The following is a 14,788-nucleotide window of genomic DNA, read 5'->3' as shown; positions in this document are numbered from 1 at the left end:
ATTGTTTTTTTATCATGTATTGTTTGAGCGAATCATAATGCTGTTGTTTTATTCCCTTATGTTTTATTTAATTGTTTTTTTATCTGATTGTTATGCTTTGCTATGTTTATTTTAACCGTGTTTTTGTTTTAATTGATTGTTTTGTTTTAATGTTTTGTGAACATTTTGTCCCATGTGTAAGCCACCCCGAATCTCTCTGGGGAGATAGAGGTGGGGTACAAAAATAAAGTTGTTGTTGTTGTTGTTGTTGTTATTATTATTATTATTATTATTATTATTATTATTATTATTATTATGCATACAGACATCATGGCCCCTGGTGGTGCAGTAGTTTAAACCTCTGAGCTGCTGAACTTGCTGACTGAAAGGTCGGCAGTTCAAATATGGGGAGCAGGGTGAGCTCCCGCTGTTAGCCCCAGCTTCTGCCAACCTAGCAGTTCAAAAACATGCAAATGTGAGTAAATCAGTAGGTACCGCTATGGCAGGAAGGTAACGGCGCTCCATGCACTCATGCCTGCCACATGAACTTGGAGGCGTCTGTGGACAATGCTTGCTCTTCGGCTAGAAATGGAGATGAGCACCAACCCCCAGGGTCGGACACGACTAGACTTAAAGTCAAGGGGAAACTTTTACCTAACCTATATACACATCTGCATAATGTATACAAATATTATATCAGTGGTTTTCAGCATGTGGGTCTCCAGGTGTTTTGGCCTACAACTCCCAGAAATTCCAGCCAGTTTACCAGCTGTTATGATTTTTGGGAGTTGAAGGCCAAAACTTCTTGGGAACCAAAGGTTGAGAACCATTGTATTTTATAAAGAGCTAACGTGGTGTAATCATGTTTTAAGTGTTAGACTAGAACTCTGGGATACCAGGATTTGAATCCCTACTTGATCATGGAAATCAGGTTAGTCATACCCTTTTTTCAACCTCAGAGAAAAGCAGTGGCAACCCCCCTCTGAACAAATCTTACCAAGAAAACCCCATAATAGGGTTGCCATACGTAAAAATGATGTAAAGACACATAAGAAGAACAAAGCCATCAGTTCCACATAACAACCTACCCTATATACTCATGTATACATCTAGATCAGGTATGGGCAAATCTGGGCCCTTCAGGTGATTTGGACTTCAATGTCCACAATTCCTAACAGCGGGTAGGGTGTTAGGAATTGTGGGAGTTGAAGTGCCAAACACCTGGAGGGCCCAAGTTTGCCCTCGCCTGGTCTAGACATTTTAATCAGAAAAAATCAACCCAAAAAACCTGGGTTGACTTAACACTGGGTCAATTTACATATATTAATTCTTACCAAAAAAGGAATTGTCTCCTTTGAGTATACTGGCAAAAGGCAAGATCTTAGTTCATCCCAGGACAACCTAAAAGAAGCACTGACCTCTCTTTTTTCTCAGCCATAGTGCCGCTTCTGGCCTTTTTGAATGCCTGGGTGGGGAAATGAATCCAGGGGTGGCATTGGTGCTTTCCCCTCTTTGCAGAATGACTCTCAACTTAGCCACAAGTCATATCAAAATCCTTAATTTTTGCCCTAAAACCTGCCTTGGCTTACACGTGACATTGATTTATAGATGAGACTATATGACAAGTACATTGTACCGATTACTTCTAGAACAATGATGTGAAAAAATATATTTTTTGAACAATCAAAAATCACATTGATGCTAGTTGTAGCACCTAGGTCCTGTCTTTTTACTTAAGTTTCACATTGCGGTTGGGCATGTAGTAGTGAAATCACTAGCTGGAGACCTCATTCAGACTCTCGCTGCCCCCAGTTACAATTGTTCATCCATTTCATGGGCTCTTGCATCTTGATTTTATTGAAGTACTTAAGTTACTAAACATAACTTAATACGTATGAGAGTTTAACTTCCTTCCTCAGGACACAACATTGATAACGATGGTTTGCCTTTCATCTCTATATAGTATATATTACCTCCACAACTCACTTGATTTTTCTCTCCATACACACAAGTACACACATATAAACAAGCACTAATAAACAGAATTATGTCTTGTTGAAGGCTTTCATGGCCGGAATCATTGGGTTGCTGTGGGTTTTCTGGGCTGTATAGCCATGTTCCAGAATGCTTCTGGAACATGGCCATACAGCCCCGAAAACTCACAGCAACCCAGAATTATGTCATTTCTCGACTTCTGTATCACACCACTATATACAGAAGAGCAGCCATCCCCTTACAAATCCTGCTGTCCAATACGGAAAGGTTGATACAGGACTATGAGAGAAATTCCACGCCTTGCGCTACAGAATTCCCATAGGACTACCATTCTGTGGGACACGTGATGCCCACCTGGCTGGATGTTTTGTTTCCCAATCAAACTACAAGGCTCATACATCTTTTTTTTTTTTCTTCGTGTCAGGAGCAACTGGAGTTGCTTCTGGAGTGAGAGAATTGGCCGTCTGCAAGGACGTTGCCCAGGGGATGCCCGGATGTTTTGATGTTTTACCATCCTTGTGGGAGGCTTCTCTCATGTCCCCGCTTGGAGCTGGAGCTGATAGAGGGAGCTCATCCACACTCTCCCTGGGTGTGATTCAAACATGGCAGCTTTCAGGTCAGCAACCCAACCTTCAAGTCACGAGGCTTTTATCCCCTAGGCCACTGGAGGCTCCCTCATACATCATGAAGAGAAAGAGTGTAAAGGCATTGTGCGATATGCATTTTTTGCTTAGATGCAAGAGAAGGGAAATGGATCTATACCAAGTATAGAGAGAGAAAAGAGGGAGCCTTTCAGCATATGCTGTTCTACAAAACCCACTTGTGGTCCCATCCTAATAATCTCAGGCCTCATGAGCCTGAGGCTGGTGGATCAGGCTGCCAGGTAAACTAAGGGACAGGGTTCCCGTCCTTTCAGTGTTTGTCAAGTAGAAGGAATTGTAGCAGGAATTTCACTTGCTGACATTCTCTTGTCCACACAATTATTAAAAGAACAGGAGTGTTGTCCTTATTTGACCCAGCAGCAACCAACTGGTGGATGAGGGAGTGGTATGCATCAGAGGGGCTTGGGTATCAGGAGCCACCAAAGTGAGCATCCTTCTTGATAACACCTCGACTTCAGGTGGTTTAGCCACTGAGAGGCAGAAAGGGACAGGGATGGAGAAACAAGGAGAACAGACAGAGGCAGAATCATCCATACAGCGGAAAGGAAAGGATGGTAGTGGTCTGAGATGGAGATGTGGGATGAAATGGGCCTCCCTCCCCCTCTGCCCCCTTTCCCTACCTTGGTTAGCCGCTTGCCTGGGGTTTTGGTGCAGTTGCCCATGTCTGCTAAGGCCCCCCCATCCCGCAGAGCCTAGTATGGGGCTGGAGGCAGCTGGTGCCGCCGACAGTAAGAGGGCTTTTTTTTATAGTAACCAGTGATTCTCTTCCTCGGAGGTTTAGACGCTTTGGGGATTTTCAGGGTTTTTATTGTTGAATATCTCCAGAATATTAAGGGAAAGTGAACAAGGGGAGGGGGGAGGGCGTGGGCCAGAGCCATAATCCTGAGGATTATACCCAACTCAATCATAGATGGTGCTAAAGCAGAGGATGGGGGGCAGGCAAGGCAGCTCTTCCTCCTCCAAGCGTTTCAGCCCTGCAGGAAGGAAAGCCCCACCTCTGTCCTGTCCCCACCCAGAAGCCCCTCTGAGAGCCTGGTGTTCAAGGAAGAGCCAAGAAGGGCTCCTGGACCACCAACACCCAGCCATCCATCTACTCTCCCCTCCCTCTTCAAGAGCAGCAGGCCATAATCTCCTGTGACAATCAAAGAGCTTTTCAAATCTTTGTTCCTGGGAGTGGCTACTTCCACTGAGCTCTGAAGCTGCCAGTCCTACCAGCATTACTGGGCACGCAGGATGGCAGAGTGGCACCGGCAGGGAGTATGCATGACACAAGAGTGCCAGTCAGACTTACTGGCTGCCTGCAAGACGTGTGAACCAGCAGGCAGAATTCCCTTTATTTATAGACTCACTGAGCATTCTCATAATAGAGGGGGAGTAAGAAATGCCTTTTCATGTCTTACGTATTCCTTGTCATGGCTGTTAATGTAGGACAATATTTTTGGGGGGTGGGTAAGCATTTGAAAATCCAAGGCAGGTTCTGATCGTAATGGGGGTAAAGGCTTGTAACCTGAAGGTTGGTTTGCTGACCTGAAGGCCGCCAAGTTCGAATCCCACCCAGGGAGAGCGCGGATGAGCTCCCTCTATCAGCTCCAGCTCCATGTGGGGACATGAGAGAAGCCTCCCACAAGGATGGTAAAACATCAAAAACATCCGGGCATCCCCTGGGCAACGTCCTTGCAGACGGCCAATTCTCTCACTCCAGAAGCGACTCAGGTTGCTCCTGACATGAAAAAAAAAATCTATGAAACAAACATGGGTAATGAAACCATTTTTGTCATTTATGAAAATGCCTATGGATTCAAAAGGGTTGTTTTGAGAATAACTATATTCAGATCAGGCAAACTGATTAAGCTCTTGTTTACCCGCCCACGCTTTTCTTGGCAACTGAGGAAAAAAAGAGCCTGCAAGTTTCTTTAGCAGAACCATGGAAGAAGCCCAGATGTTTTTGCAATATTAAGAGGTTTGAGACACAAAGGCTAGAGAGACAAATGGTACTGTTTTCAGAATACACATTAATGTGCAAAAGATAGGTCAAGGTATATGGGGCAGATATCTATCTGAGTAATCTGCAGTAGATTCACAAAGGTTTCTTATAGCAAAAATATATTTTTCTCTTCAATTTTTGTTGTTTATTTGTTCAGTCGCTTCTGACTCTTCATGACCTCATGGACCAGCCCAGGCCAGAGCTTTCTGTCAGCCATCGCCACCCTCAGTTCCTTCAAGGTCAAGCCAGTCACTTCAAGGATACCGTCCATCCATCTCGGCCTTGGTTGGCCTCTCTTCCTTTTTCCTTCCATTTTCCCCAGCATCATGATATTTTCCAAGCTTTCCTGTCTTCTCATTATGTGGCCAAAATATCTCATCTTTACCTCTAATATCCTTCCCTCCAGTGAGCAGTCAGGCATTACTTTCCTGGAGTATGGACTGGTTTATCTTTTTGTGGTCCAAGGCACTCTCAGAATTTTCCTCAAAAGCATCTATCTTCCTTCACTCAGCCTTCCTTATGGTCCAGGTCTTGCATCCATAGGTTACTACAGGGAATACCATTGCTTTAACTATGTGGACCTTCATTGCCAATGTGATGTGTCTACACTTCCTACTTTATTGAGGTTGGCCATTGCTCTCCTCCCAAGAAGGAAACGTCTTCTGATTTCCTGGCTGCAGTTTGAGTCTGCAGTAATCTACGTGCCTAGAAATACAAAGTCTGTCACTGCCTCCATCTTTTCTCCCTCTGTTTGCCAGTTATCAGTCTGGTTGTCATAATCTTGGTTTTCTTGATGTTTAACTGAAACCCAGCTTTTGCACTTTCTTCTTTCACCTTGATTATAAGACTCCTCAGCTCCTCCTCACTTTCAGCTATCAAAGTGGTATCATCTTCATATCTAAGGTTGTTAATGTGCCTTCCAGGAATTTTATCTCCAGCCTTGGGTTCATATCAAGCACTGCACATCACAGGATGTGTTCTGCATACAAGTTGAATAGTTAGGGTGAGAGTATACAGCCCTGCCATACTCCTTTCTCATTCTTAAACCAGTCTGTTGTTCCGTGGTCGTTCTTACTGTTGCTACTTGGTTGTTATACAGATTCCTCAGAAGACAGACAAGGTGACTTGGTATCCCCATATCACTAAGAACTTGCTGCAAATTATTATGATTCACAGTCAAAGGCTTTAGAACAGTCAATAAAACAGAAATAGAGTTCATGATGTCAAATTGTAAATGGCAGTGTACAATTTTTTTGTCACACACCATATTCCTTTAGATGTTAGGCATAAGACATTAGACAATTCTATGGGTTACAATGTTATTGGCTTCTCCTAATCTGACAGAGAGAACCTGCATATTGTAGTGGTTTGAGTGTTGGACTACAAGACCAGGATCTGAATCACTGTTTAGACATGGAAACCCAATGAGGGATCTTGGGCAAGCCAAACTCTCTGAGCCACAGAAGAGAGTAATGGTAAACCTCCTCTGAATAAATCTAGCCAAGAAAACGCAATCACAGGTTCACCATAAGTAAGAATTGACTTGAAGACACACAACAACAACAAATCCCAGATTAGGGGAAGTAACTCCACCCTGCTTGGCTGCCACATGCCCAGTTTCCCTTGCACTATTCTTCAGAGAGCTGGGACTTCCACTTTGCATTCTGCTTTCCTCAAGGTTGTTTGTGGAAGGGTATCCAACATAAACAGCTGTCAAATTCTAAATATCACGACATATGTCAACATTCAAATGACACCATATACCAAACACATTGCATGTTGATGATCCAGTGATATCAAATATCAATTTCATGCCCTACACACTTAAATTAATTATTAAATATTGTTATCTCTAACAGCAAACTTAGGTAGTGACTACATAGAACAAGAAGATACCAGTATGCTTGATAAAAACCTTTGTTTTCCTGTAATAAAATTTAAAATCTTAAGTGGTAAACAAATAACACACACTCCAATAACCCTCCCCCCCAAAAAAATAATGCCCCCCCCCAAAAAAATCCCAGTCTAGCAGGTATTCCTAGCAGAATATAATATTACATGCCATTGGGAATAAACATCCCAGAAAGTCTATTGGGTTAGGAGGTATCAGAATGCTCTTCCTAAAATAATAGTTTGACCCTTAAAGACCGCCCAAAATAATCATAAAGGAATGAATGGGTGCTCTTATTAGGAAGGTGCTCTATATTCTGCTTCTTTAACTCAGCAGCCAAATATTGCTTAGGATATCAAATATTTTGTAGAAATTGGGATAACACAATGTAACACGATTTTTTGTTTCTGGATTATAAATGTCATTTCCTAATCGGTTCTATCATAAAAACATGGAAAAAGTTTATTAAATCACAAAAAGTTTGTTTTTGTGGGACATCATGCAGCACATTTTGCTATCGTTTTCAATGAATATCTCATAGACTCTCAACCAATTCAACATAGTTCATGGCAGCCACAAAAACAAAGTTTCTGGTGTATAACAAATACTTTCAAAGTAAGTACCACACGATTAAACAGGAGATAATACTTTCTGACCAGGAACAGGAAAATTTTGAATTTTTTTACATAGCGTAATTAAGATGAGGCTGTTATATTGCTGTCATTAAAGGATATATACAGAACAGATTCATTCTGTATATATCCTTTAATGATAGCAATATAATTCATCTCATACAACTGCTCTAATCTACCCTTTTCAGCAAATAGTGAGATAGCAGTTCTTCCTAGAAAGAAAATAATCTCTCTGTTAGAAGTTTATCTGTGTTTATCCATATTTGTCATTTTTTAGAAAGCTTTAACTTTAATCCTGAACAAAACTGGCAGACCTCACAACTTCTGAGATGTGGGCCAAATGTCAGGAGAGAATGCTTCTGGAACATGGCCATACAGCCCAGAAAACTCACAGCAACTCAGTGATTCCGGCCATGAAAGCCTTTGACAACAGAATTGGCAAGAATTTATGATCCAAAGCAAAATCCCAAATAATAATTTCATCCAAGAAAAAAAGACATCCTGGACATTCAGGTTAGGAGCTTTGTTCTCAAGGTTTTCAAGGAACTGGGAGGACGGACAGGAGTGCCAGAGCCTACCACCCGCCTACACACAAACACACCTGGAAAACTTGGGTATATGTTACTCCTGCACTTCCTTCAACTGAGTAAGGGAACTGATTGAAGAATGTTATATATAAAACCCATTTTCAGATTTCTTCTGTTATGCTCAGTCCTTAGGCTCACAACACTAGTGCTATATTATGGAGTGTTTCCTTCTCTGTGAGGAGCAGAGAAGGCAGTAGCCCATTTATAAGCTTCTCTTACATCATTTTACAATCTACCAGGGATTCTGCAGAATGCCCTTATCTATCCACAGGAGAACGTCTTTCTTCACCCCTTGGCTCCATAGAACTTTTGGTGTAGACACCACAGCCTCCAGCCACGACTTCTTCCCTGTCAGCCTCCACCCTTCTTTGACATTGTTCCTCTACTCCAGTGGTTCTCAACCTGTGGATCCCCAGATTTGTTGGCCTTCAACTCCCAGAAATCCTAACAGCTGGTAAATTGGCTGAGATTTCTGGGAGTTATAGGCCAAAACACCTGGGAACCCACAGGTTGAGAATCACTGCTCTACTCCTTTTTCCTTCCCTGTAGTGCAGTTACCTGCCCAAAGACCGAGGTGAGGACGGGCTCCATCTCACAGATGCTTGGGCTTTCCTCATCTGTAGGAACTGAACTGGCCTTTCCTGGATCTGATACTGCTCCTCGCAATGGCTCCCCCTTGGCCCTTCTGGCTCTGGCCACGTTCCCCTCTTCCTCCATCCTCAGGTTGGTGCCATAGAGGGTGGCGGTAGATGTGGTCATCTCCAAAGTGCTTCTGAGCCGAGGCCACTCCATGATCTGTCTGTCTTCTTCCCCGGACTGACTTCCTTTTCTGTGGGAACGTCTGCTTTTGGATCTCTGGTGAAAAGTGGAGAAGCCCCGGGATGCCCGCGACTCTGTTGCCTCACTGCTCAGTCGTTGGGTCTCCCGGAGAAAAAAGAACATGTTGAAAGCTTTGCAATGAGCGCACCTCTACTTTGAAGCTGTCTATCCAAGAAGACAAACCCAAACTTTACTTGGGCAAGATTTAATCCTTCTCCACGCTACCTCTGCCTTTTCCCCTGGATCCCATACCTCTCTGTGGTGCTCTAGTGCACCCCTAGGCTTCTTCCCTGCTGGTACTGTGCCCTGGTGTAGTTTGCTTGCCCACAACTATATTGTACTGTCACACTCGCTCATGCACTCTCGGATATACATTTATATATATAATACACACATGTGAACAGTCCGCAAACCTTTTTGGTGGGCGGCCATAATTCTAAATAACTAATCCCGAGAAAATGAAAACACTTTTCTGTACACCTGCATTACCTGTTCACTTCATGCATTGCCTCCTCCACTTCCTACCTAATTTTTTCCCCTCTGAAACTATGTCCCTGAGTTTAAACTGCTTAAACTTTCCTCTCTCCTCCCTCTCTCATTGGATCTCTTTTCATCCACTTGCTCTCTTCCTTATCTCTTCTTCACTCTTTGAGGCACCTTTCCTCTTTGCTCTTTCAGTCACGGAGACTTCCTCCCTTGCAAATCGGCTTAGGAGGGATCAACCCTGGTGTCCCCCAGGTCCAGAGACAAGCTTGGGAGTGGGAGGGATGGAGGGAATGGGCATCTGCTTCTCCCCCAGCCCTTGCCCACTCTCCATCCAAACCTAATCAAGTTGTCTTATTATTATTGCAGGGAGTGAGATTGAAGTCGGAGAACAGGGAGGGAATCTGAGCTTATCAGGTCAGACACATGATGCGGCCGGGATCTGCTTTTCACTAGCGATGCAAACAAAGTAAAACGACCCCCTGGAGCAGGAAACCCAAGAGGTATCCAAGGCAGAGGGACACAGATTGAGCAGCTGCGTGGGTTTCCATTGCTTCCCCGGTGTTAGTCACCCTAGGAAGTGGACTGATAAGCAAATGAGGCTGAGTAGAAAATGCACCTGTTCCTTTACTCCTCACCATCTTTCTCCCAGCAGCCTCATTTGACCTCTCCTTATTGAAATGTCCTTTCTCTTTCCCCACATGTATGTCTTGGAGGCAAATGTTTGGCCTTCGCAAGATCCCGTCCTTCCTTTTGTCCCATGCCCATAACATCCATTCTTCTTTCTTACATTCACTTTCATCCACTTCCCAGCCTCCCGCCACATCTTATACAGCCTTCCTATTTCAAAGCAGGCATCTCAGCATTCTGTAAAACAAGCTTTTGGCCCCACCTGTGATACTTGGCACTTCCCTGGCCCTCTGGATGGCTAAGACGAGGTTCCTGGCAGCGCTGCATCTGGGTGCTGTCATGCAGGCAACTCATGGTTTATTTAGTGCAAGGCTGGCTACTTTCCAGTGGCAATGGTAACTGGACTCTGCCTAACTAGGCAATGCAAAGAGACTTAATGTTTCCCAATATACATCAGAGGAAGCAAGCAGAAAGAATTATCTGGTGCAGGCCTGCCAGGATGAGGTAGGAAAAATGTGGCCACAGAAGACCCTCAACTCCTCCAGACACCCTAAACCACCGAAGGGAGCGAATAGGTGAAATGATTCTCCTGGAAGCTCCTAAGAGCAAATATTTGCCTTGTAAATAAGTTCCAGGGGTCCTCTGCACTGTTTAAATACTTTTTCAGAAGTAGAGGTACTTTTGAAAAATCAACCTCTTTCTTCTTTTCTTCCTTGTTACATTGCGGGGGGCACTCTTGTATTTTTGCAGTTCTCAAATGCTACCAGAGCAGAAAACTCTCTCTGTATCACCATTGTCATGAATACTTTTTAAACAGAGGTTCTTTTTATTGCAATTTCAGTGTGAGAGAGTATCAGAACTTTTACAGAACTACACAAAGAATGACATTGGGCATACAGACGTTCAGATTATATGTAACTACATTAGATTCACAAACAACCTACAGTTACATTGGCTAACAAAAGGAAAAAGTGGAATTCACACACATATACATACATTCATCTTCATGCATACATCACCATTTCTCCATTCTTCTTCCATGAAGAATACCTGTTAGGCCATACTGCCAGCGCACAAAACTTCTAAAATGCCAAAATGCCAAAAAGAGTTTGACTCCAAATCTCACACCTTTCTCTTCCCTTGAGAAAAGGAGGCTAAGCATCCAGAATTCTGCTTTCCATTGCAGATCTGACACTTCCATACACCATCTGCATAGAGCCTGGTGGGTGAACAGCTCTGCTGTCTGTCACAATTTTTGGATTGTAATAAGGTCTTTATATTGCTATGTTTCGTTGATGTTGTCCCAAAGTTGTAAATGAATGATAGACATCTTCCATCCTGAAACATCCTGGCTGCATCTCAGTTTCTGGGCAGATGTTGATTCTGTGTAATTGGTGGTGGTAACAGCATAAGTCTGTGTTGACTTCCTTTTTAACATAAGGAAACTGTGTAAACATTTCCTTAACTTAAAAGCCATTATCTCTGATTAATGTAAACACGTTGTTTTCCTCCAAAAGTTCAACAGTTAATCATTGTCACAGTTCTTATCAATGTCAGCAGTTCAGCAAGTTTTAATTACAGTTCATGAGTGTAGTTAATGATTTTGTCATTGCAGGCCCCAATCTTTTAGAATGGTGTCTCCAAAATTATTAGCTCTCATTCATTCATCTTTCATACAATTCCATTCAAACCATATATCATATTTCACTGTGACACCATGGCTGATCATTCAGGTACTAGGGAACTAAACCATTTTCTTCCCCTATAAGATATGCAGTTTCTGACAACCACATTTGAGCCCTTTGCACAACAAAGCTCCAATTCATTACATATAATCTTGAGTCTATATGTAATGGATGCATTACTGTGCTGACTGGGAAGGGGGCACTGCTGTCCTGAAAGAGGCTAGAGACAATGTCTTTTAATTACATTGGGTGAATAACTAAAAAGAAAAATTAATGATGTATGTAAATATCACCCTAGAGTAAAAATAATATTCTAAAAGCTTTTTAAAACAATGCTACTTAGTTGGCAATGCCTCTAGCAAAATCCATGTAACCTTTAAATGATTTTAAAAAGAAAGATTAAAAAGTCACACTACGTAGATTTGTGCAAAGATTTGAGTGTTGCTTCATTCACTGCTGTCACAACCACAATCTTTTTTAAAAAAAAAAATAATTAATTGCAAATTTTTGAAGTGCAGTAAAATTTACACCCATTAAACTGAGGATGTGAACATTTGTAGAGAAGTTGTGAGTTACTTTATGCATCTATAACTGCCATAAGGAGGATCAGGAGTCAACTTTTTTCTCCCTCCCCTTTCTTTTCTATCCCACAACCACATTATGTACAAGAACTGCAATAATATGGTCAAACCACTCTTTCTATGCCGAAGTTCCTTTTCATGTTTGATCAAAATCCACCCTTCTGGAGCTTCAAACCATTAGACCTGATTTGTCTGCTCCACTCTGTGACAGCTCTTGAGAGATTTGAAAAGTGTAATCGTGTCACCTCAGAAGCTACCAGAGCAGAACATTTCCATATTTGTATTATTCTCCATACATCTTATCTTTATTGCATTTCTCTGAACTTACTCCAACTTGTCTATATCCTTCTCAAAAGAAGGCACCCAGAGCTGGAGGCAATGTTCCAGATGAAGCTTGATCATAGAAACCTAAAGCTGAAAGAGACCCCCAATGGCCATTCAGTCCAACCCCATTCTGTCATGCAGGAAAACACTATCAAAGCACACCCAACAGATGGCCATTCAGCCTCTGTTTAAAAACCTCCAGAGGAGATTCCACCAGACGCCAAGAAAGCATATTCCACTGCCAAATAGCTCTTACTGTCATAAAGTATTTCCTAACATCATCAATATAGGCTAAGTAGACTATGGTTAGAATATTATTTGCCTCGACTTGGAAATTAGGCTTCTATTAATGCAAGCTATAGCATCATCACACTAGAGCAGGCATGGGCAAACTTGGGCCCTCCAGGTGTTTTGGACTTCAATTTCCACAATTCCTAACAGCCTCAGACCCTTTTCTTTTCCTCCTCAGTCGAACAGACTGAGGCTGTTAGGAATTTTGGGAATTGAAGTCTTATACACCAGGAGGGCCCAAATTTGCCCATGCCTGCGCTAGAGCATAGATCCATTTTAAATCCGGTTGCTGCCTCCTGCAGAATTCTGGTTTTTGTAGTTTATTTAGCGAGGTCCAGGACTTTTTTAGCTGAGCAGTTTAAAGGCCCCTCCCCTAAACTACAAGCCCCAGAATTCTGCAGGAGGCAGAAACCGGATTTAAAGTGGATCCAAGCTCTAGTGGGATGAGTTCCTTAGAGAGCATTCACAGTTCTTGCTACAGTACTGACTGTTGTAGTTCGGCCCTTGATTGTGCCTGCAACTGATGTCACTGAGGATGTGGATCATGAGATTTCGGGTTCTGGGCCTGTGAGCCAGCAGGAGATTTTGAGTCCTGAAAGTGAGCCGCCTCTATCTCCAGCAGCTAGGGAAGGCCACATTCCAGAAAGCATTGCTGAGAGGCCTTTGACTAGGAAAGCAAGGTCAGAAGCTGAGACGAGTTCAGAGGATGAAATTCCAGGTGGACAAGACAATGAGCTGACAGATAGGTGAATTAGTTTTCGGGAACGCAGAGCTGTCGAGCAGATTTTGTGAAGGTCGCAGCGCTTGTTAGCTAAAAAGTTGTTATCAGATTCCCAGAGTAGACTGAATGATTTCACGTCTATATTAGAAAGACTAGAGGAATTTTCCAGCAGTCTGGTTGTTGTCGACCGCGTTTTTAGGGGATCGGGCCCCTTAAGGAGAGAGCCGATCCGGTCCTGAGAGAACGGACCTTGGCGGAGCCAATAGGAGAATATGAGCCGCAATACAACCTGAAGCCGAAATGAAGAAGGTCCGCCAAAGTTGAAGGAAAATCCGCCAAGGAGTCTTTATTGAGCGATTCAGCTGAAAAGGACTCTAGTAGTGATCATTCAGTCTACTAGGGTCCCATATAATCAAAATAAAGCCATATTTATACAATGTTTCAGTCTGACAGCCCCTTGAATTTCCCGCCCCGCTCCCCCGCCCATCTGATCGCGGATAGGCTAGAGGGTTGAACGAGGCGGGCTTTCATTTCCCGCCTTGCTCTGTTGGCCCAATAGGGAGCTGCTTTTTGTCCCCACTCGAGCCAATCAGGGAGGAGAAGGCGGGAGTTATTGAAACAATGAAGTGACAGGGCAGGAAATATCATATTAATTCCTGCTAGACCGATTTCTAAAGGGATTAATGACAGCAATCAAGGGTTCCTGTCACGTATACAGATTTTAGATATGCCTTGGGGTGTCAGAGGTGGAAGTAAGGATGGGTGGTAATGAGCCATATTTACAGGCTCTGCAGGGCGCCTTCCTGAGGTGTCCTGGTTTTTCCTTTGGGTGAGATATGACAATGTTTGCCTTGGGGGCGAATCACCTTTTGTTTTTGGGAAGGGGAAGCCTGGGTCATAGGAGCTGGGATGGGTTCTAGGGTTCAGGTTGAGTTCAGAATATTTCCTATTTGATTTCATGACTTGACAATTATATGAAATAAAATGAAAAATAAAACAAAGTTGGAATATAAACCCTGCTGGGAAAAATACATATTTTCCGGGGATCCCAAAGAGTACAAATACATATAGGCAGACAGATAGATTTCATGGAAATAAGGGAGAATCCATAAAAGTGAGTTACATTGCATAAAGGGGAATCATGAGTGATATAAACAATTGAAAATATTTGATAAGAACGAAGTTCATAACATCTGGAGAACCCAATATGGAAATTCATAAAAGTGGAGTTTTAGCAGCATGATTTTACAATTCATGAAGTTGTTATCTCTTGCCTCAGAGTGCAGGGATAATCCACATTAAACTCCAGTAAAAAGTCTCAATCACCTTCTACTATAAATATATGGAATATAGAACATAAAGTCTTGATTTTTGAACTATCTTTTACAAAGTCCTGGGGGGGGGAGGGTGGTCATCTCGATCACATGGTCAACGTTGGAGTTTGAGAAGCAACAGCCATGGTCAAGTCTTAGCAATCCTGCTAAGGGATTTCTAGTTTCATGTTTCATGCTTTCCAGTTTTATG

The 14,788-nt window shown here is 42.8% G+C and overlaps 1 protein-coding gene across 4 annotated transcripts in view; it reads right to left on the bottom strand.

Annotated features, from left to right (window-relative positions):
- The window catches only part of LOC100563124 (calcium-binding protein 2), a 55,969-nt gene that overhangs the window by 15,985 nt on the left and 25,196 nt on the right, over window positions 1-14,788 (bottom strand). Inside the window, exon 1 of one of the 4 annotated variants that reach the window (XM_062967113.1) lies at window positions 8,289-11,817. The exons of 2 other annotated variants lie outside the window; for them this stretch is intronic. In XM_062967113.1, the coding sequence (XP_062823183.1) occupies window positions 8,289-8,672 (384 nt within the window). In that variant the 5' untranslated portion in view covers window positions 8,673-11,817. Of the gene's footprint in view, window positions 1-3,256; window positions 3,580-8,288; window positions 11,818-14,788 lie in introns of those variants that run through there. One more of the 4 variants, XM_062967119.1, reaches the window with a different exon arrangement.

Source organism: Anolis carolinensis, chromosome 1, assembly GCF_035594765.1.
Source record: "Anolis carolinensis isolate JA03-04 chromosome 1, rAnoCar3.1.pri, whole genome shotgun sequence".
NCBI lineage: Eukaryota > Metazoa > Chordata > Lepidosauria > Squamata > Dactyloidae > Anolis > Anolis carolinensis.
Note: the sequence above shows the minus strand (reverse complement) of the source record. Positions and strands in the feature narration are given on the sequence as shown.